Consider the following 22,857-nt stretch of genomic DNA (forward strand, 5'->3'; position numbering starts at 1 on the left):
CACTTCCCATATATATCAGAGACCTAGACCAATGTAACCATTGCTAGGTCTCTGCATAATAATATATCTCTTTTCTTATCTCTCTCACTCCCAGTCACTCTCACCACCCTCCCTCTGTTATGCTTCTCCTCCTTCTTGTTATTCGTCTTCTTCTTCCTCTAGGCCTATGAGCGCTCCAAACCCGCTGTGAGAAATTGGAAGATGGTCAAAGGCATGAGACCGAAACCAGGAATTCCCAGAGTACCTACTTAATGTATTCATGGGTCAAATGGACAGATGACTCGGCCTTGTTGTGATTGGCTGCAAACCACCCGATCGCGCGATTCGCAGGCCTGAAAACAAACGCGTTTGTCTTTGCAGGTCACAAACTGAGTCTCATCGGTTTGTGCCACAACAGCTGTTTTGCACCCTCAATTTGGCTAGCCCTGACTACCCGATCAGCCCAGCCCGACCTGACCCAACTCAACCCGATCGCGTATTTGGGCACCCCCTATAAAGATCCTGTCTCCTTACGTGAGTCGCGACGTCTAGCAGCGCGCAACCGTTGCCAATGATTGGTCCAAGTAGCGCTCAAGCGCCTCGTCATGTGCGACAAACTGGGAATGTGACAGGTTTAAAGCTTTACCAAGGAGTGCCGGTTGACACGCCATGTGCATGGTCTGTGTATGTATGGCGGCACATGACCCATGCACATAGCGCCTTAGGCTCGGCTTTTGGCTATGTGCAAAAAATAACATTGCAGAAACAAGACTATTTCCAAACTGCTGTTTGTTCAGTCGAAAATACCTTTTGAAGTTGACTCCATTTAGCTCCAACTCTACCATTAGATGATGGAAAGCTCCGTATTCTTGTCACTTTTGATACATATCAGACCAAGTATCTTGCGACTGAAAATTTTTGCACAATTTGGTCGCGCAAAAGAATACACACCTCGCATCTCATCGCTAGGGACTGCTGCGCAGGACTTAACGCGACACGCATTTGGAAACACTCTTAAGCAAACGGGGATTATGTTAAGTCCGAAGTGGGTGATTAATTTACTCTCAAAGTTTCTTTTTTGTGTGACAAGACCATAGTATGGTCATGTGATCGTTTTGCAGCTCAAATTGATGCACTGTACTGAACTCAGTTTATTGTGTTTTATTGCAGGGCAGAGTTCACTGTAGTCTACAGAGGGTTTTATCCCTTAGCAGAGGTAAACATTTTATTATCTTTTTTTTTTTTACCTCCATTTCTCTTGTCATAGGATCCGCACAGTATCATTATCATCTTAGAAAAGGGTTCCAGGCGGTGTCATTTCCATTGCTGCTTCATCACCAGAATGTTTGGGACTATGTGTGATTTTTAGCTGAGGGGAGTTTATGCCTATAGTTTCATGTACTGACAAGTGAATGTTGTAGTTTCTTGTGCAAACAAGGAATCAAACAAGGAATGAATGTGTTCACTTCACAATGACCTAATTTTCTGCTAATTGTTGAGGTGTGGATACCGAGCATGCTTGACGGGTTGGTGTGTGTATCATCAACTGAAACTGCAATGCTAAAATATGTGTGTGTGTGTGCGCGCGTGCGTGTGTATGTGTGCATGTGTGTGTGCACCCCCCCCAAATAGACCCAGCGTCTTTCTCTTCGAATAGGAAAAGAAAAAGAGGAAGCTAACGGGTCAAGGGGTGACCCCGTAAAGAGACATATTACTTTACTATGTTTCTTTCTCTTTCTATTTATTGTTTTTATTGTTTTACTTTATTACATTTATTAACTTTTCTTTTCTCCTCTCTCCATCGACAACCTTTCTTTGACCTGGAGTTGGGACGGGTATTGGTGGGGTGGAAAGCAGAGGTTCATTGTCAGCACTGTACTGGATGTGACTTTACGTAGGGAATACCCAGCTACATACATGTATTAAGCATGCACTTATCGGAGAGCCCTATGACTGCGGAGAAGGTGCAGAGACCATTTGCGTCTTGCTTGTTGACAACATTAACCCTCTGGGATCTGCCATGCCTTCCCCTGCCCCCATCTCTCGGATGAGAGGACTTGGTTGCTCTGGGAGGGGGGGGGGGGGGAATCTAGCTTCCAATTGGTATTATTACTACTATTAGAATTATTATTATATTATAATTTTTGTATTTCAGCAACACACAGCAACTATGCTCTTAATAGCGTCTTTCTCTTCTTTATCTCCTCAAACAACTCCTCAATATAATACAACAGACACCAACATACCCATTCATTTTTCTTACAATCTCTCTGTGATGGAGTTGGGTTTTTTGTTTGTGGCATTGCACCTACAGCCACTGCTTTATCTCCTACCCCGGGATGGAAGGAAAATCCCAGAACCACCAGTTTTAGATGCTATTCACGAATGATAGAATCCCATACGAGTTGAGACGCCGTCTCGGTAATCAAGGTCTCCCCCAGGTCTTAATGGGCAACCAAGCTGGCCTGGTGGATGGTTATTGGAAGGAAAAGAAAATCAGAAAGCAGAGAAAATGGAAAAACAAGAAGAAAACACCCCCTACAACTGGTAACGGAAAAGAGAAGCTTATAGACTTCAATATTCTTCAGGCAAATGTCTTTGGCTTGGACAAGAAGAAAACACAATTGGGGAAAATTTTGTATGAAAGGAAAGTCCACATTGCTCTATTACAGGAAACTCCATTCATCCTGTAACATAAACATCACTGGGTATACCCCTTATCCATGTAAATGTGAAGGTTGCCAAGGGATTATAACCTATATCAGAAATGACATCCTGGGTGAAGTAGAGCTCCTTAATTGGCACCCCACAGACGCACATAAAGTCACCCTGTGGTATGGCAACAGCAAGCTCATACTCTATAACATCTATTGTCCCCCAAGTAGCACTCTGAACTTCTTGGAACAGAGTACTGTCTTTAAGAAGACGGTCATAGCTGGTGACCTTAATGGACACTCCCCCCTTTGGGGCTATGCTGACCAAAACAACACAGGTAAGAGGATTGAAGAACTATGTCAGTCCTCTAACCTCATCCTTCTCCAAGATGAGGATTCAACCAAAACACTTCTTCATAGGAGACATGGGACCCTCCACAGACCAGATCTCACCCTGGTCTCTGCTGATTTACACAACTACTGCAGTGACGAGGTGCTAGACTGTATATCTAGTGACCATCGTCCCGTTCTCACCAAAATCAGTATACTGAAACACAGACAAAGGAAAAGAAGAACCCGTTGGAACTTCAAGAAGGCAAACTGGGATCTCTTCAGAAAAACAGCTGAGGACACCGTTAAACTGGATGATCTAGACAATAAAAGTATAGACACCCTTAATAGTGAACTCACCTCCACCATCTTAGATGCTGCGAAGAAGAGTATCCCACAGGGGTGCAGAACCAACTATAAACCCTTTTGAAACAAGCGCTTGGAGAAAGCTACAAAAACTAAAAATAATGCCAGACATGAATATGAGAAAGATCTAAAAAAAATATGGCAAGAAAATTAGATACAAAAAGGCTGTAGCAGAGGCTAAACTTGTCACCAAGGAATATAAGAAGGAAGCCTGGACGCAGAAGTGTGAGGGACTCAATTTACATCAAGGTGGACGTGAAGCTTGGTCTCTTCTAAATAACCTCACTGGCGAAAAAAGGAAAGAAAACCCCAAACCACTACACACAGAAACCGAAGTTCTCACCAGCGAGTTAAAAAAAGCCGTACACTTCAATAAACATTTTGCCTCCATTAACAAAAGCAGCAAAAGGAATGACTTGGACAGGGGTCTACTGAGTGTTCTGAAAGGAAAAGAGAGAGATTTGATACCGAGTATCTTCCAGGACTTCTTAACTAAGCGAGAGTTAGACTGTGCAATCAAGAAACTGAAGAAGCGAAAAAGCCCAGGTCCTGATAAAGTACACAATGAGATGCTACAAAACCTTGGTGAAAAAGCCAAATTGCTACTTCTTAAGCTCTACAACAGAACATGGACCGAGGGAAATCTGCCTAAAGCATGGAAACTAGCTACTATAAACCCAATCTTAAAGAAAGGAAAGAAGGCCAAGGTCCCTAAAAACTACCGCCCAATATCACTCACGTCCTGCATTGGCAAGCTCTGTGAAAGAATCCTCAATTCTCGTCTTTATTGGTGGCTTGAGTCTTCAGGTCTGATATCACAGTGTCAAGCAGGGTTCAGGTCAAAAGGCAGGACAGAAGACCAGCTTTTTAGGCTTACACAGAAAATCATTGATGGATTTCAAAGAGGGGAACAGACAACGGCTGTGTTTGTGGATCTCCAACAAGCCTACGATAGAGTGTGGAGGAAAGGACTACTCTTAAAACTGCAGAACATGGGAATCAAGGGAAACATGTGCTCCTGGATTAAATCATTCCTTACAGATAGACTTATCCAGACCCAGATGGATAAAACCCTATCTTCAAAAGCAGTACTGGAGGAAGGACTCCCACAGGGATCTTCTATCAGCTGTATCTTATTCCTTGTCTTCCTCAATGACGTTTCAGATGTTCTCAGAACAGAAAAAGCCCTTTTTGCTGATGACCTGGTCCTTTGGCACACTGGAAACTCGACAACAATAAGCAGACGAAGACTACAAGATGATCTAAATTCCCTAGGAATCTATTGCCGTTTATGGAAGATGAAAGTAAATTGCGAAAAAACTGTCTACTCTGTTTTTACGAGAAGCTGTAACCTTGCAAATGCAGAAATCCCTCTCAAAATCGATGGTACCAACTTGAAAAAGGAGAATAACCCAGTGCATCTTGGAGTACAACTTGACAGCAAGCTCAACCTGAAACAACACACCAACAACCTTAGGAAGAAGGCTATGAAGAGACTTAATCTCATCAAACGACTTGCCAGTACCAACTGGGGATCAGGCAAGAACACCTTGAGAGGCCTTTATTTAGGATATACCAGAGCTGTTTTTTATTATAATCTTGTTCTACAGAACATTTGCAGTAAAACTACAAAGAACTCAATGGACACCATCCAAAACCAAGCTCTTCGTCTTATCTCTGGCGGAGTGAAAACCTCACCGACTGCGGTCCGTGAAATCCACACGAATATTGAGCCATTAGAAACTTGAAGAAAACGGGCAGCTTTAGAAGTATATGAAAGATCTAAAAGGCTAGAAAATAACCACCCTAATAGAATCCTTGTTGACAAGTGGAAACCTAATCAAAGACTAAAAAATACAAAATCTGTACTTGACACTGTTCTCAATCTCCAAGAAAAACATCACCTCCTTGAAAGACGAGAACCTCTGGAAAGAGTTCCCTCAACTCTCCCACCACATCTCACCGTAGCAAAGCCAGAAATTAGGAAAACACTTTTGGACAACAGCAATAAAAACACATATCCTGTAGCACTAAAACATTCTGCCCTTGAAACAATTGATTCCTATCCACCAACATGGATCCACTCATACACTGATGGATCTGCCTTTAAGGCAACAATCAACGCTGGATATGAGTCAGTGATCAACTTGCCCAGTAGGATAAAAAAAGAAGTCTTTAGTTCCATCGGGTCCTTCTGCTCCAATTTCATTGCTGAACAACAGGCTATCACCAACACAGCAAACTACATCAACTACTTGTTTGACACTAACCCACTTGCTACCACAGACATTGTTATCTTTACAGACAGCCTTTCAACACTAGAGACACTTGGGAGTGGGACTGATGTGAACAAAGATTTATTGCACTTGATTTGGAGTCTACATAATTTGATAAGTAGGCACAACGTCAGAGTAGGCCTACAATGGATTACTGCCCACACTGGGATACAGCGAAATGAAAGAGCTGATGCTCTGGCAAAGAAAGGAGCTGGCCTCCCTCAGCCTGAAATTCCTATGAATTACACCACCTGCTGCCAAATGATCAAGTCAAAACTCAAGGAAGAGTGGATGAATGATTGGGCCACAGATACAACAGGAAGGAGATTGTATGGCCACATGAATAAACCTCTGGTCAAAGATCCAATCAATGAGTCGAGGAGGGGAGATCAATCCATAATCTTCCAACTTAGAGCACAACATGTACCCCTCAACCAACATCTCAACCGAATTGGAGTAAAGCAGTCTGCTGCCTGCCCAGTATGTGACTACCCCTCAGAGATAGTGGAACATCATCTGTTCTTCTGTAGAAAACTAACTGATTTAAGGGGATGTTTTCTTTCCAAGCTACCCCACACATCTAATTGCCTCTACTCCTCAAGACAACAATTAGAACAAACATGCAACTATTACCGAATGGCATCATGCAGAAGAGTTAACGCTCAGATGCTACTGGATCACTAACAACAACAACAACATGTGTGTGTGCATGCGTGCGTAGGTGCATGTGTAAGACAAAATTTGAAGCCCCTATGAAAGACTGTAAAGAATGAGTAGTAGCAGATCATCAAGAAAGATCTATCAATGTTGGCATACGAATGGCTAATGGGCTCAGACCATTGTTAAACCCGCCATTATTAGGATAGCTCACAAAGGGAAGAACTGAGGTGTATTATCCCTGGAAATGATAAACCTTTTGTATGATTAGAGTTGTAGGGAAATCATATGAAAGTTTTGATTTTACTGAATAATTCAAGAGAAATTTAGAAAGAAGTACCCAAATGTTTAATTCTAAGAGAGGAATGAACCAATTCCTAATGGAATTAACTCACCCCCCCCCCCCCCCCTTCCATTCTCCTGCTATTTGCTATTGTGGAAGTTACACCAAAAAAAACGTACATGGGAAAGAGTCATGAAAGTTGGTTTTCAAGCTGCATGTGACATTATTTATTACAACTTTCCCCATTATCTTCAGGACGGCCGTGTTGATAGAATTCATGATTCCATTGAGAATGTCATCACAGATTCGGGTCGGAGAAAAGAAGTAAGTTGAGAAGAATTGTGTTTTCTTTGAGGATGTTATTGAATGTTTAAAAAAAAAAATTATTTCATGTAAGAATGCTTCTTGCCATATATTACTCTTTTCTCTTTATTCTAGTTACTCTAAGTAAAGACAAAAATCTGCTGTTATTGATGGCAACATGTTAAAGCTTTGAAGGAATGAATTAAGTTGTAGCTTTGTAACCCATATTCTTATAATGTCCTAACATGTCTCAGACCCTTTCTGCACTCTAGAGCCCAAAATAATGTTCTTGAATTAATATTAAATTTGACCAAGTTTTACAAGAAATTGTTCTTTAACCATTTTCCTTGGTAAAAAAGTCAAACTGGGTCCAGACTCAATTAATTCTGTTGTTTTAAATGCTTGATGTGACAGGTGGTAGTTAGCAGCATTGTTCAAACTTCTACATTTGTTTTCTAAATCGAGTTTGTTAAATTTTTGGTGTTTAGATACACTGTCTTAAAAAAAAAAGTTCCACAAATCTCTCCAGATCTTTATCCTGTGTTCTTTAGGCTATAATATAGACTTTAAAAATAAAAAAGAACTCAATTTTTTAAAATGTCAACATATTCGAAATTAGATCCCAAAAGGCCACATAATTTGATATGCACACTATTCGTAGATGACTGCGCTTCAGTCTGAAGAATTAAGAATGAAACACCATCTTAAAATTTGCAAATACCAATACGGTTTATGTTGATTTAGGGTATTTTAAAACGTTTTTTGCTTGCCACAGGTCGTTAAGATTGAAACAACTGAGACAGGTGTGGAGGTGCGCAGATTGTCTGACAATGAGGTAATGTGACTGACTGCTATCATGCTTTTGAATTTTATCAAAATGAGATTACTGTAATGTTGTTTTATCCGGTTTGACGGCCGAAAAGCTATCAAAGTTACAAGTACTCCAGAATCAATCAGCAAAATTGATAATGAAACAAAAGAAATCAGCGCACATAACACCAATTCTGAAAGAACTACACTGGCTGCTAGTAAAACAAAGGATCAAATACAAAACTGCCGTTTTCTGTTTTAAATGTATAAATGATACTGCACCTTTTTATCTTTAAAAATTCCTGGAATTATATCATCCACCCAGAGCCCTTAGATCAGCCTCTGACAATCTAATGGAAACTCCAAAACAAAATTATAAAACATACCCCGAACGTTCCTTTTTGTTCTTTAGTCCCCAGGTAAGGAACGAACTCCCATATAAAATAAGATGTGCCCCAACAATTTACATTTTCAAAAAACAGCTGAAGCGTTTCTTATTCACAAATGCATTCCTGTCATAATGATGAACTGTTATATATATGCATGTGTATGCCAGACTGTGAGACTGAAGAAATAGCGTGTGAGAATAAGAGAAAGAGAGAGAGAGAGAACGGAAATGTCTGTCTGTGAACAAATGTTTTAATGAATATTTCTAGTTATTCATGTTTAAATTTTACTGTGACCGTTCGTGAATTTTTATTGCATTGTATATTTTTAGTGAACGCATTGCCAAGCTCACTGTGCGACTGTTTTTCTCATAGAATGTTTTTATATATATACATATATATATGTATGTACATAATACTGTGTTTTACGTACACACGTGTCGATTAATTTTTAAGATATGATGTCTTTTTTGATGTAATGCGCATTGAGCATTTTTTTAAAAAAGGAAATATCTAACACACCACGAAGTGTCTTTAGGCCATTCCCAAAGGGGGGACATTTCTCGTTCATGCACAGTAGAATTGTAAATGGGCTGTTTCATCAATGTCACGCTCATAACTGTGCCTGATCTACAACAGGGAACTGCTGCTTTTTCTTTCCTAATCCTTACTATTGTCATTTTCCTCTACTTCTTTTGTATGTTTGTCACACTCTTGTGACCCACTATTTCCGAGGTGCCTTGATAATCGAAGCAGACTTTGTGCTGTTGAAGCTAGAAAGGTGAGCAGAGTAAGTCTGATTCCCTGTAAGGACTTCTCTGTTGACATCCACCCCTTGGCGCTCATATGACGGTATGCAGTTGCGAGCGCCGTAAAACCTTTACTAAAACTAAAACTAACATACCACATTTAATATCTGTGCTATACAAGTTGCTAAGATAATATTGGGTTGTTTATAGAATAGTGTTCTCAACCTTGGATACTGATGGTTGGAATTCATGGAACTGTCTGAAAGACAAGGATCGTAGGTCTAGAAGATAAATAGGCCATAAGGGTATTGTCGCTATTGCAAGAAAAATAGGTTACTTTAACTTTCAAGGTTTTTTTTACCCACTTTCTAAACAAAGGTAATTCAGATTCCTCAATTTTTCTCACAACCACCACAATATGTATCGGTATGTGAAACTTTGTTACAACTGTCAGTCTAAGTAACAAGTTTTACTACTCTTGAGATTTAAAAAAGCACTTTTTTATGTGTCATTTGAAAACTGCAGAGGTTGTAAAAAGGAACGGATTTAAACACAAAACGTGTGGACTTTTGGTTTTTCCATGTTGAAAACAGCTCAATATTTAAATTCATCTATTTGATTCTGACTGATCAAATTTTTCTGACTGACAAATAATATATTTTGTCATTGTTTGTTCTCAGTTACTTCTCAACCATTCCTACACGGAAGTGTCAGCTTGTGGGAGACGTACAGATATGCTTCTGTATTTTGGATACATTGCTGGGTATGAGAGCAAGTCTTGTGATTTTACTAGGTCTGATTATTTGTTTTATATTTTACGCCCTCTTCAACACTGCTTAGACCCTTTATATAATTATTTGGCCCTCCTGTCAAGGTCAACCAGGGATGAGAGGGTATGACATCCAAACAGAAAAATTGATATATTATGTTCGATAAAAATACCTTCTCTGCACAGGGATTGAATTCACATCTTCTGTGTGCTGTGGCGAAGAAGCTAACCATTACACCACAGGCTAGGTCGTCCCCTGTCCGACTCTCAGAGTTATTAGAGATTGAGAAAGTAGACGTGATTTTTGTAGTCTTTGTAGGAAAGGTTTTTGTGAAGTTGTCAGTGTGTGTGTTTGTCTTGAACTCGTACCGTACATACTTTATGTCTTTTGTAGGTGGTTGATGGGTGCTCTGGTGTTATTTGCTCTTTTGATTCTCTTCAGAGTTACTTTTCTCCTAATCTGATCCTAGATAAATGTGTATCTTGCTGTGAGCTGTAATTCGGGAATGTGCCTTCAAAAATTTTTTTACTGTTGTGAAAATAAGGCTGATCAGGATTGTTTTTCTCATTTAGCTGTTAATGAGCAAAAGTTCTGAAAGCAAAATATGATGGTACCAGGCAACACTATACAATAATTCTGCTTCACATTATTAGTGACACTATCACACTATACAGACAATCTTATGAACTTGCTTATCCTGGTTCTATACATGAACTCAATGTGCACTCATTTCTTATCATTTGGATCAGTAATCTTGATAAACAGTTTAGTCCAGTGTATGTTATTTGTTTTACTCAGATTGACCGTTTTCTTTAGTAACTTGTGAAAAACGCTGTTATTACTGGCAATATAAATTTGTTGTTTGTTCTGTCTTCTGACAACAGGGAGACAACCTGCAATATGGCCAAGGATTTCAAATGCTATGTCTTTGAAAGTGAAGAAGCCTCAGAGGTAAGACTCACAGCTTTGGTTTGCTTCTTTTTGTTCAAGTTTAATGCGGTACTAGAAATAGAATGTCATGTGAATCAGTGCATTTTACTTCAAGCCTGAGACTAAGAAGGAATATATCCAAAGAAGATTTGAAAAGTTCAGACTTTGCTGAGAGTTGGTCTTCAGTTTTATCCATATTTCTAAAGCTCATACTTCTGCAGCGTAATGGTTGGACCATTGCTTACAGAAAACAGGAGGATTTTCCAAGTGAAGAAAATGTTTACCTGGTATCTCTCTCTGCCTGTCTGCTTGGATGTTGTTTCCCCTTTCTCTGGCCCTGGTAGGCAGAATCATAGCAGCCCACTTTTCAAATGGTATAAATTGCACCAGTTGGGATGTAAAACACTAGCAATATTCAAGTAAAAGAACATTCAGATATTCCAAGCCTTACCCTGATCACAAAATGCTGTTTAGTGTTCCTGACAGTGATTTATCCTTACCCTTGTGTTATGTCTAGTGCAAGTTCCTTGTCTTGAACAATATTTTGTTTGCACACTTCTCTTCAGCTAAGATTGACTTTGTCTCTCTCTGTACTTTGATTTGTTTGATTTAATTTTTGCACTAACTTTTCCTCATGCATGGCAATAGATTCTGTCAAAGCTTTTGTTAAGAGAATATAGAGAAAAGTTTGATTTTTGAATTGGAAATCATCTAATCAGTTTGTGATTTTCTTCACTGTATGATCAGGCGGTGCAAAAACAGGGTAATATAATCAGCAAATAATTTTATGACAGTATTTGTTGAATTCAGTGCTACTGAGAATTAAAAAGTAGAGGAAGAATATTGTTTCCTTTTAACGAGTCTTTCACATTTCAGTTAAAAAGAAATGAAGACAGAAACTTGTGTAAACATGCATCTGTAGGCTTTTTTCTTTTTAAACCTTATTTTTTTGCATGTTCCTATTATCACTATGTTGAAAATAACATAAAAGATTTTCAAATTCAAGTGTTCTTTGACCCTTTCATCGCAGCATCTTCATTACTTGTTTTTTTTCCTTTTCCTACAGGCTAAGATCATCCTGTGTAGTATTGGTGAGTATTGATGGGTAATGTTGTTGGCTGTAACAGAAAGAGATTTTTAGAAAGAAAAAACACATTATTTGATCCTTGTGGGGAAATGTGATTTGTAGAGGCAAGTGCAATAGGTAACATACAATAAATAGGTAGCGTAAACACTCCGCGTAAACACTCCGCGTAAACACTCCGCGTAAACACTCCGCGTAAACACTCCGCGTAAACACTCCGCGTAAACACTCCGCGTAAACTCTCCGCGTAAACTCTCCGCGTAAACACTCCGCGTAAACACTCCGCGTAAACACTCCGCGTAAACCAACTCATGGCCTTTTGGTTGAGGTGAAATCGGGGTGATTCAGATCGCTGTTTCTTTGCTCTGTCACAGTTAAACACCAAATGCTATACACTTTGAAAAGGTTTAGCTTTTATTTATTGCTATGGTGTATGTTATTGTATGTTATTTGTATATTTGTGTATATGGAACTGGAGAATCGCCTTCGAAAGTTAAGCCACTCATAATCGGAACGTGAGGTCAGATAATTCAAAATTTGGCACCCAAACATTCAAATGTTTCTTGCGAAGATTGATGGTTAAATGTCGTCTTTTCACAAGCGAAGGATTACAGAGCTGTGAATGTCCATTGGTATATTTTTTAGCCTTTGGGGTTTAAGCCTTTATAATAGTATATAAGTTTTCAAAGATAATTATTTACATGAAATAAAATAAAATGTTACCAAAAAAAAAAGTACCAATTGAAAGATCAGTTCATTTTCTTTTTCAATAAAGTTTTTGGCTTGATATTATTTTGCATTAATCCTTCAGTGAAACTCCGAAAGCATATTTGATGCCATATATATAATACAGTAGTCTCTGCCTAAGATCCTGGTGCTCGGGAGCAAGGAAAAGCGGGATCTTAAGCGAACCGGGATCTTAACCGACGAACCCAGGGAAGAATCTATGGTGACCCATGTTAAGGCTTACAATCGGTAAAATGGTCTCCCTCCACTCTAAAATGAACTGACGTGACCGCTTGGTAGGTTTATGACGTATGGCGAGCAAAGAGTGGTTAACCTTGATGACCTATCACAGTGCATAGTGGCATGATGCGTACCATTTTCACTTATTATCCTATCATGAGGCTCAAGATCTACGCTTATCAAGTTGCCCCTCCCCTCCCCCTTACCTGTCGAAAATTTATAGCTTTCCATCTCCCCCAACCGCCTTTGTCGTTACACACCATTACGTTGTGAACACACCAATTAAAATTCAGTCTATCTCGCAAATTCGGGAGTAGAAACAACTTCTGCAATGGTCAGGGAAGAGTTCACAGTTCAATGTGATCCCGCCAGGAGCGAACGTGTAGGCCCTACCCACCCAGCGAGTGATGTAAGTTTAGGGGGATTGCTCAGGTGTGAGTGCGATGTTCCGGGAAAACAAATGGGTCGGTCAGTTCACACCCCGGTGTGATCCCGTCTGGGGCAAACATTGTATCGCTTCATCGAGTTTTACAACGTGTATGTGATCACATTCACGATAGTAGCTGATCTTTGATGCGACGAACAGTTTATTGATCTCAAATTTTCACTCTTGGTTGATCGGCTGTCCTGCCGGGGTTTTTTTCCGCAAATTATGATCTGAAATGCGGGATCTTAGCCGAATGTAGACCTTCAGAGTGAATCAGAGCGGGATCTTAGGGGTGACTTTTGTATAGTAAAAATTATGTTTTCTTAAAACAGCGGGATCTTAAGCGAACCGGGATCGTAAGCGGTGGGATCTTAGGCAGAGACTACTGTAATATATAATGCTCAATATCATGCCAGTACAGACAATCTTACAAACACACCATTGCTGGTTCTTTAAGTTCATGAAACTTATGTGAGCACATTATTTATCATTCTCATTATCACGTGGCATCTTAAACTGCACAACAACACTTCTTTGAACATCTGGATGAAGTTTCTACTGTTGTTGTTTTTTTTTTCTGGCTTCAGATCGTAATGGATACAGTGTGTGTTTGTGGAGATGGGGAAGAAAGAGATGTCACCTGCTTGGTTTCTTTTTGCTATCTCTACAAGTCATGCTTTTTCTAATCTAAAGTGCACTTAACATTTCTTCGGTTTTTTGCTATAGCGCTGATTAAAAGTACAGTTTACTGTTATCATCATTTCTGATTCTTCTATTATTGTCTCCCATTTTCCTCCAGCTCAAGGTTTCGAGAGGACCCACTGGTTTTTATGAGCCGAGACTCCCAACATGTACATCTCAGCACTTGCTACAGATCTGATTTTATTATTGTTGTTGTAGACCAACTGCTTTACTTCCTGGATCTGATTGACAAATAGTGGAGTCAAATATCTCGCACAAAGAGTATCGTGTTAAAAAAATTGCTTCCTCATACCTCAACCTCATGTCATTGCCTTAGCATCCAAGTACAGTTTGTGTTCTGTGGATGTTCTCGTGTGATATCATTGACATTTCCCAGTCCTTATTCCTTTTATATATTCTTTTATTTCAAGAATGATGTCAAAATTGTCCAAGATGACCACTTATTGGTGAAAAGAAAAGTGGTCATCTTAGACAGGTGGTCCTCTTGGACGGTGTCATTATAATAAAAAAGTGCAAAGAGGGAAGTGAGAAGTTGTTGTTTGTGCAGGTGATTGTCTTAGACAGGTGATGGTTAGAGCTGTTTGACTGTATATATGATAAACTGAAATGGATGGAGAGGGGAAAAAACTCTGAACCAAAACGAAAAGCTTGATGCTTTTATGAAATAAAAACTGAAGGAGGAAGCTGGCACATTCCTGACCCAAATATCGTCAATTTGATCAGATTTAACTCTTTATCTCCGGCATGCTCGGGCACCTTCCTTTACGACTTCGACATCAAATTACTTTTTGGCAATTGCCAAAAACAGGTCTCTTTTATGTGGAGTTCATTCATTAGATGAAGAACTATCAAACAAGTTTTGATTTAATGACCCATTTAGTGATGCAAAAACGGGGCCCGACATAGTGGGAGATGAAGAGTTAAGAGTAGGCTAAATGTTTGTGCCAAAAGAAATCTGGAACACTAATTTATCAACTCGAATGAGCTTTAATTTAAAGTTGTTGTTTTTTATTTTGCAGTGGACTAAACATTCCTATTTAATATTTGATCAAAAGAGTTTCTGTCTTCCAATAAGGAAACTTCATGCTAATGGCATCAATATGTGATGTCTTTGAGTGTTTGAGAAAGAAAGAGAGAGAGGGGGGGATGAATGAATTTTTGGACTGTATTAGTGAGGGCATCGAATTATTCTATGTGAAGGGATCAGATGGATTTGTTGGGATAATTGTAGAAGCACTATTGCTTGAACACAGTATATACAGTGTAGAAATACATTTGCTTCGTCAGCACTGATTGATCCTCTTTTTGCTCGTAATAAATTAGTCAGACTTGAACTCAAATTTTGTTGAAAGTTGCTCACATCTTGTAACCTGCAGATTTATTATTTGTCTGTTGTGGTAATGATAAGTTGGAACTTTAAAGCTCATTAAGCCTACTTTTGAGTAGAAATAGGCACTATAGAAGTCCTTTATTATTACGTTATATGGGCACGCTGACCTCATGGCTTGGCTGCTAGACTTGCTATTATCCTGAGTTCAAATTCCAGGCTGGGGCAAACTTGTTTTTGAGATTGACCTCACTTGCACAAATTTTTCCTCATTATACCAAGTTGGGAATGGATACTTGAAAGATCCTATCGGTATATTATTAGTGTTTGAAAATGGCATGCTACTCTGATCCTCTGTCAGGGATATAAAACATTGTACGATGTGTTGAGCTCTTTTGTGTTTAGAGATATTTTAGTACAATTTAAGATTGTTAATAGATTGACTAGGTGAGGATGTTACGTTTTTTAAAATTCAACTTTTCGAAAATAGGATCGTAATACCCCTGATTCCGATTTTTAAAATGTTTTAGCTACCCAACCTGCTGCCAAATTTCCTGGTGTGTAAGGGAAGAAAAACTACCAGACTCAGACAGTCTACGTCACAACGTCACGTGCAACTTTCTAACTTTAAAAGTATTAACTCCCTCTTTGCATTGAGCCTTTGTAGTCACTCAGTACCACTTTGCCCTTAGAAAAACATTACACTTTAGAAGTGCCAAAGCGAAGAGTAGTGAGGCAAACATTAGATTGACAAAGCGTTAGAAAATTCTTGTCCTTTTGTATCGTCACACCTTTGTTTACGTTACATTTATACAAACTTGACTACAACCCGTCTTTGACACCCCATTGAAGATTTTCCGTGGCCATATTACTAATTTTAACCAGTTTACTCATTTTCTTTTTGTTGATTACTAAAACATAGGTTGGTGGGTGGGCAGCCCTGGGTAAAACAAATTTAGGTTAAATGATAGACCCTTAGACTTTAATTCAGATCTCACAGAATGACAGTGAACTGAACTTGTCTGGTATGTCTGCTCTGCCATGTGTTTGATCTCATTACCATGTTTTTGTAGGGTCCATTATCTTTTGATCCGTTCTGTATGTTGGATGACTTGTAAATTCACTTTTTGTTTCACATGATCTTTATCATTTTGAATGTACCGGGTAAGCCTAATTTTTATCATTTTAGTACTGTTTTATTTGAATAGGTTTAGAATAGATTTCAGCTCTGGTGTGGTTTCTGAATGTCAAGAATTTTACAATGTACTAAGACTGTTTTGAAGCAGAAATAAAGAAAGCTTTACTTTCTAATATTTTTTCAACTTGTACAAGAACTTTAGTTCTTGGATTGAAGTGATGATCAGTGAGAAAAAATACCTATAAAAAAGCTAAAGATACTAAAGATAAAGTATGTAATCGTCTTTTTATTCACAGTATGTTGCTGATGTATTTATTGAAATGCTGAATTTTGTAATAAAAGGCAGCTTTTCTCTTGTTTTCAGATGATTTGTATGCTCTCTGTACATATAAGTTTATTGAAAATTCATTTTAAATGGCCAGTAGAAAAGGGAGTGAATTGCATGAATGAGTTGCACATTTGAAAGTATATTTAATTTTCTTTTCTTTTTGTGCTTAAGTACAAGGGGGCTTGACAGTTCTCATAAGAGGGGCTTGAGAAAAACGTGCATTTATGGAATGTTGTTCCCTATCAAGATGATGGTTGTAGTTAGGGTACTTACTTTGATGCTGTGTTTGACTGTTTGTGCCAGGTGTCCTCAAAATAGCCACCATCTTAATTTTTCATTCCTGGGGAGTGAATACTGGTAGAGATTACCTGTTCCATACAGGTCTGTGGCACCAAATATCTGGCTGCCTAGACTAGCTCTGGCTTTATTCACGTTTTTTATTTTTATTTGATTTACAATACTTGGTAGAAATATTAAGTTTTTGCAGAATTAAATGCTTACGTTTACAGGTGAGTGCCAATGTTTCAAATGCAAATTGTACAACAAATAGTTAATCGTATTATGAGTGTTTTTTGTTTTTTTAACGCGTCAGGTGTTTTGGCAGAGACTTGTGTATCTAGAGAACAAGTAACAGTAGGAACAAGGTTAGTGAAATGTGAATTAAAGAGCTGGTCTATCTCTAGCCTCTTGAAATAGATTTTAAAGAAAGAATAGATCAAGCTTGCTGCAGTTTTTTTGTTTCTCTAAAATTCATAGACTGAGTACTGAAAAACAAAAAAGCTATACCTAATGGGAAGTGGTTTGAAGGATTTACGGTCTCGGGTTTTTTATTGCTCACGAAAAGAACAAAAGTAAAAATGTTTTCGTGAATGCTAGGTGATAGGGGTTTAAAACTTCGGAAAATTATTAAGATGTTGGAAAATATGTTTGTTGTCTTAAATACAAAATTATAAGCTATATAATGTGGCATTCTGGTGAAATCAAGCGCTCGTCAAAAAAGTATCGGCATTTTCCTCCAGTTTGATCGTTTTTTTTTCTAAATTTTGTTCTTTGGCTCAAAACCTTTTATGTCCACATAAAAATATATTCCTGTGTGGATTTTACTGAAAAACATTGATTAAAGGCAAAAAATTTGTACATTTCAGTTTTCAAGGACTCTCAAGCTTTGGAAATCACCTAACTTTGGCAGCCTTTTTTTCACTAATTTTGCTCTGAAACCTGGCGACCCTGACCTCCTTCAATCCCAATCTTTTCAAGATAGGCGTGTATTTTTTTCATCAAAAGATGGTCAAATGAACACACTTTAAGAAGATACCAATAAGTCGAGATGCCCCAAAATTGACGTGCACATAATTCTACCACATCATGACACAGATATGTATTTATTTTTTCTCTTGAACATTGTTTGTTCGAGATTATTTATCTGGAATTTTCTATTATGAAATGTTTCATTTGTATAAAGGTTCAGTTGATCAAGATTTTATTTGTCACACAGAAAACTGTGGAGTTCTCTTTTGGACCCTTTGGGGCTATAGTATATGTGATTGGCTCCAAGGAAATCTACCGGAAGGTGGACATTTTCGAAACTGACATTTTTACACATTTGAAAAGATTCGTCTCTCATGGGCAATTTGCACTTTATTTAGGTGTTAATGGGGCATTTTGTACAAATTACAGTTCTTCGAAGGGCACAAATTTTTTTATATTCAATAATTAGGCTGAGTAATGTCTATTTCAGCTGCTACAATATTCATGTGCTCTTGGTTATCTGGAAAGGGAACAAAATTCGCCCATGCGGTATCTTTCAGTAGGGGCTCCACATGGAAAGTAATTTCCTATTCACGAGAATCGAAAAGTTGAATGCCGTATGTCCTAAAATAGATTTATAAGCAAGTATTTAGAATAGTGGTTGAACAAAATCATCTTAAATCTGGGTTTAAAAATGGTTTATCTTTTCATTACATATTTATGAGACCTAGTTTGTGATAATGATAAAGGTCTTGGCTTATTTGTAATGGTTTCTAAAACGCGCCTTCCAATGGGTTTTCTTAAAGACACACATGTATATAATATATGGCTCTATGATCTGTCGTGATAAAAAAATCATCATAAACTGTTATATACTTTTTTTTCTTTTCTTCTTGATCTCCTTTATTTCATATAGGCCTACTTGATGTGATAGATTCACTGCTGATACTGCTCTTCATTTGAGATGTATTTTGTCTTCCTATGAAAGTACATTAGTCTCCGTCTAAACGCACGCCATACAAAAGCCCGCTCCGCTCAAACGCACGCTTTCTCCATATGACGAGTTTTTTACTATATAATTTAGATGTACAAATGCATTAGTCAAGTAATCAGCTTCGCTCAAAGAACTTATAAAATAAGCATTCAAGAAATCACAAGGGACAAGAGAAAAAAGTCTCTCGGAATTCTGATTCTGATGTCAACCATGCATTTACCGAGTTGCAATAGATGACGGGCTGTCCGGAGTGGTCGCTTAGAAAGCCGTGTGGCTGAGCACTTTTTCATATGACTAGATGTAACACCAAGTGTTCCCTCTTATCCGTTGTGACATTTTTTGGAGCATGTCTGTACGATGAGTCCGTCTTTCTGCCACCCCGTTCTATGCCTTTGTATCGATTGCTGCAGTTGGGGAGTCCTTCACAAAACAGTCTCGTGTCGTCACTAAAATACCAAGGAAATGAGATGACTGCGTCCCTTCCTCCCTTTGCAAAGGTTCATGTAAACGCGCGCTCCATATAAACACATGCTAAAGACCCCTCCCAAGCACTGTGCGCTTAGGCGGAGACTACTGTAAATGATTTTATTTTCTCAGATCAGCAAAACTGCAGATATATTTACAGATGCAATGGGATCCTTAAGAATGTTTAAGTATATCTAATTGGGGGGATTTTTGGTTTGTTTTTGTAATGTAATCAGTATTAAAAAATTGAGTAAAGCATTTGCACCTTTTCAAATTGAATTGCACAATAATTGTATTCACCCTCCCTGTCTTTTTATTTTTTACATTTCGTTTTTAAGCATCTTTTATTTATTTGTTAAAAATTCACAATCGCTACCCATGTAAGATCTGTGCAATATTACGTTTTGTACCTTTACTTTTACTTAAATCTATGCACTACGTCCTTGATCACTTTGCCTTGGACAAGACGCTTGGTCTACTCATCTGATTCTGAAAAGGAAAACAATTTTTTTGTCTTTTTGTGGGTTTTTGCAAACCCCAAAAATTGTCACAGTGATGCTTGAGCACTGGTGTGATAGGATAGAGACAGCTGTGGCAAGATGATTGTCACTGAAGGTGCATGTCTATGGATTGCCAATACTTGTATGTTTGTGGCTGAGGATATTATGACTGATTCAGGATGTATGATTATGATTTAGTTCATTCTCTGCAGTGAGATGTTCATATGCTTTTTCCTTTTTATTTTGCAATAAAGTCTATAGATCTGCTAAATTACTGGTACACCTTGCATTACTGCTACCCATGATATTATTGGTACCCATTACTTGCCATGACTAATACCTATTTCAGTTTTACATTACTGCGACACATAACATTACTGCGACATATAACATAACTGATACCTATGACTAGTTTTATGTTTTATGTTATTGCTACCCATTACTTGACATTACTGCAACACATGACATTACTGGTACCGGGTCCTACTAATTGCCGTCTGTAGACTTATTTTTAAAATTATTTTGGCGTACGATTTTTAACAAATAATTTTTGTTTGTAAATAAACTGGCCTAAAATCATAAAACTGGACGGAATTGACCCTTTGGTGAGAACAAATGATTTGTTATGAACTGGAAGTTAGACGAAGCAGACCAACAATCTCTGATCATTTATTTTTCGATTCGCAGTTTAGAAAAAGTAGACCCTGCTTTTGTTTTCATGCTCTCTCCCAACCTGCCATCTCCCCTCCATTTCCCACCCCACTCAGGTGTAAAAGGGGTAGATCTATCAATTAAAGAGAGCAAAGGTTTTGTGAATGTAGGTGGTTCGCACGTAACAGGCTGCAGCACCTGTAAGACTATGACGGCCTCCGGACAGCAATTAGTAGGACCCCTGGTACCAAATACATAACTGATGTACTCCACTTGACTGCTGCTATATTGCTACACAAAACATGACAGGTACCCATTATTTGACATTACTTCTATGCACATGACATTATGTCATTATGGCAATATATGGTATTACCGACACCAGTATATTTTACTGGTACACACCTTGTGTGATATTTTTGTTGCTGGTGTATCTTTGTCCAGTACATTATGTGCAATATTTTCGCATGAGTGCTTTCTTGCGTGCATACATTTGTTAATTATAGACTTTTGACTGAAATAATTTTTAATTTGTATTTGGATGCTAATTTTACTGCAGCACTGTGAATATTTCAATGTAATAAGCAGATTACGGTTTTCTCATTAAATCATAGTTAATCAGAATAGGAAACTGCATTTTTTTAAAACTGGTTCTTAGTTCAAATTTGTGTGTCTTATACTATTTGCACCACAGTTGCAATGTTGGGGCACATGTCGTTTTGTTTGTGTGTTGGGAGGGAGATGCTTTTAGCATCTATTGCAGTGTGCAGGCAGATAATGCTGAAATAGTAAAGATGAGGGGTCCTGTAACTTTGCAATCTTATCAAGTCAGTTATTTGAAGCTGCTGATGTAGTAATTTCAGCACATTGAAGGGGGTCACCAGAGATTTATTAAGTCTATATACAGTATAACACGGATAGTTCAAACACAGAAGACTCGAAATCAAGCATCCGTCGAACTGTCCCTGCAGTCCCCTTTCTTCTTTATCTTTGTATGATAGTATCCCTCGAACTACTGATCCCTCAAACTACCGAGGTTGGCCCCGACAAATTTGAGCTATCCGAATTATACTGCATATGTCTTTTTCAGGTATTTGTTGATTGAATAAAAAGTCTTCCTTTTCAATATCTGTTTACAGTTTAGTAGCAAATTGGAAGACTTTTTTGTTACTGTTCTCACATTGAAATGAAAGCTTATTTCCTTTTCTTGCACTGACTATATTGTATTAGTAGACTTTTCAAGGTTTCATTGAAAAATGTCATTTTGTGGAACTGACAAGAGTGGGGCTATCTTTATTGGCAAGGATCTCAGCTCAAACTGAAATTATGTAGAGGTCTGAAGGAACCAAAGCATAGCTTGAAATCATTGTCGATGGAAACGTCAAGGAAGAGTTGATGTTGACAAATGCATGCTGTGTGAAAATGGAATGTGATCTTTTACTACTTTTTGCAAGGTTAAACCAAAAAAAGGTGGATAGAGCATTGCAAACAATAAACCGATGTTTTCGTTTTAAGTACTGCCTTTATGTTTTATTTTCAAATCTTTTCATTTTTACTGGTCTGGACGAGGTTGTTGTTTTTTTAAAAACATTGAACCAGGAAAAAAGCTTTTTTTTCTTGCCCTGTGCTTCAGACTGAAGTGATGGCAAATTGCTTGCTTTGCTCATAGAAATGATATGTTGTAGAGCTTACATAATAGACATTCTGATGCTATGTAGTCTGTTTTTTATGCATGGGGTAAAGAGCACACAAAAATTTCAACCATTTTACAAATCAATAAAATTTGGTGCTGATTTCCTTTTGTTCACTTGGGAGTTATTTCCATTCACCGTTGTTTTATATTTGTAAGCTTTCATTTCCGGGAACACAATTAAAGTTACAGCTTAATGGTTTCCCTTTTTTAAGCAGTGTGATATGGTCTTTCCTTGTTCTCACTTCAATAGGCCTTTTATGGCTCTCATTTCTCACTAGCCCAGTTCACTAAGCCAGATACTAGTTCTATGCCCAACATCCCATCGTAGGAAGGAGGAATGAAAAATAAAAAAGACATAGTGACAGAAACACCAATAGAAGGTGTCATGACCAGGGAGAAACACCAGCAAGAACTCAAAAAACTATAAAAGTTTCGATTTCAAGTTTTATCAGGAAAAGTTTCGACTGCTATTCAACCTAAATGTGTGCTGCATGCATTAGTCAAGCACACACATAGCCAAATCGGCTGCACAAGGAAATCTTTTTGTGATGTTTGAATTTCACTATGTGTGAATTCTAGGCGATAAAGAGTACATGTAGAGGGAAAAAACTTGGACAAATAGATCAAAATTTTTAATGAATTATACTTCCTATACCACATCACAATGTGCATTGGGTTCAGAGTTGCTTAAACGTTTTGTAGATTTGGGTTTTTGGCTTTGATTTTTTTTATCCACCTCTGCAGGGACAAGCTATTCTTCCTTAAAACTGAAAAGCTTTCTGCTTTTGTTCTGCCATGGTTCGCCCTCTACTACAACGTCACCAGTACCTGAAATTGAAGA

General features: G+C 38.1%; 1 protein-coding gene across 1 annotated transcript; it reads left to right on the plus strand.

The window, feature by feature from the left end:
- The first annotated feature begins 550 nt into the window (after positions 1-550).
- LOC106012326 lies at positions 551-17,169 on the plus strand. Its single transcript, XM_013084935.2, has 8 exons — positions 551-657; positions 1,150-1,195; positions 6,801-6,869; positions 7,624-7,683; positions 9,474-9,556; positions 10,448-10,514; positions 11,560-11,584; positions 13,770-17,169. Exons 1-8 carry the CDS (start codon positions 551-553, stop codon positions 13,802-13,804), a joined length of 492 nt encoding a protein of 163 aa, XP_012940389.2. The 3' UTR covers positions 13,805-17,169.
- Positions 17,170-22,857: the final 5,688 nt, after the last annotated feature.

This window comes from Aplysia californica, unplaced genomic scaffold, assembly GCF_000002075.1.
Source record: "Aplysia californica isolate F4 #8 unplaced genomic scaffold, AplCal3.0 scaffold00330, whole genome shotgun sequence".
Classification (NCBI taxonomy): Eukaryota; Metazoa; Mollusca; class Gastropoda; order Aplysiida; family Aplysiidae; genus Aplysia; species Aplysia californica.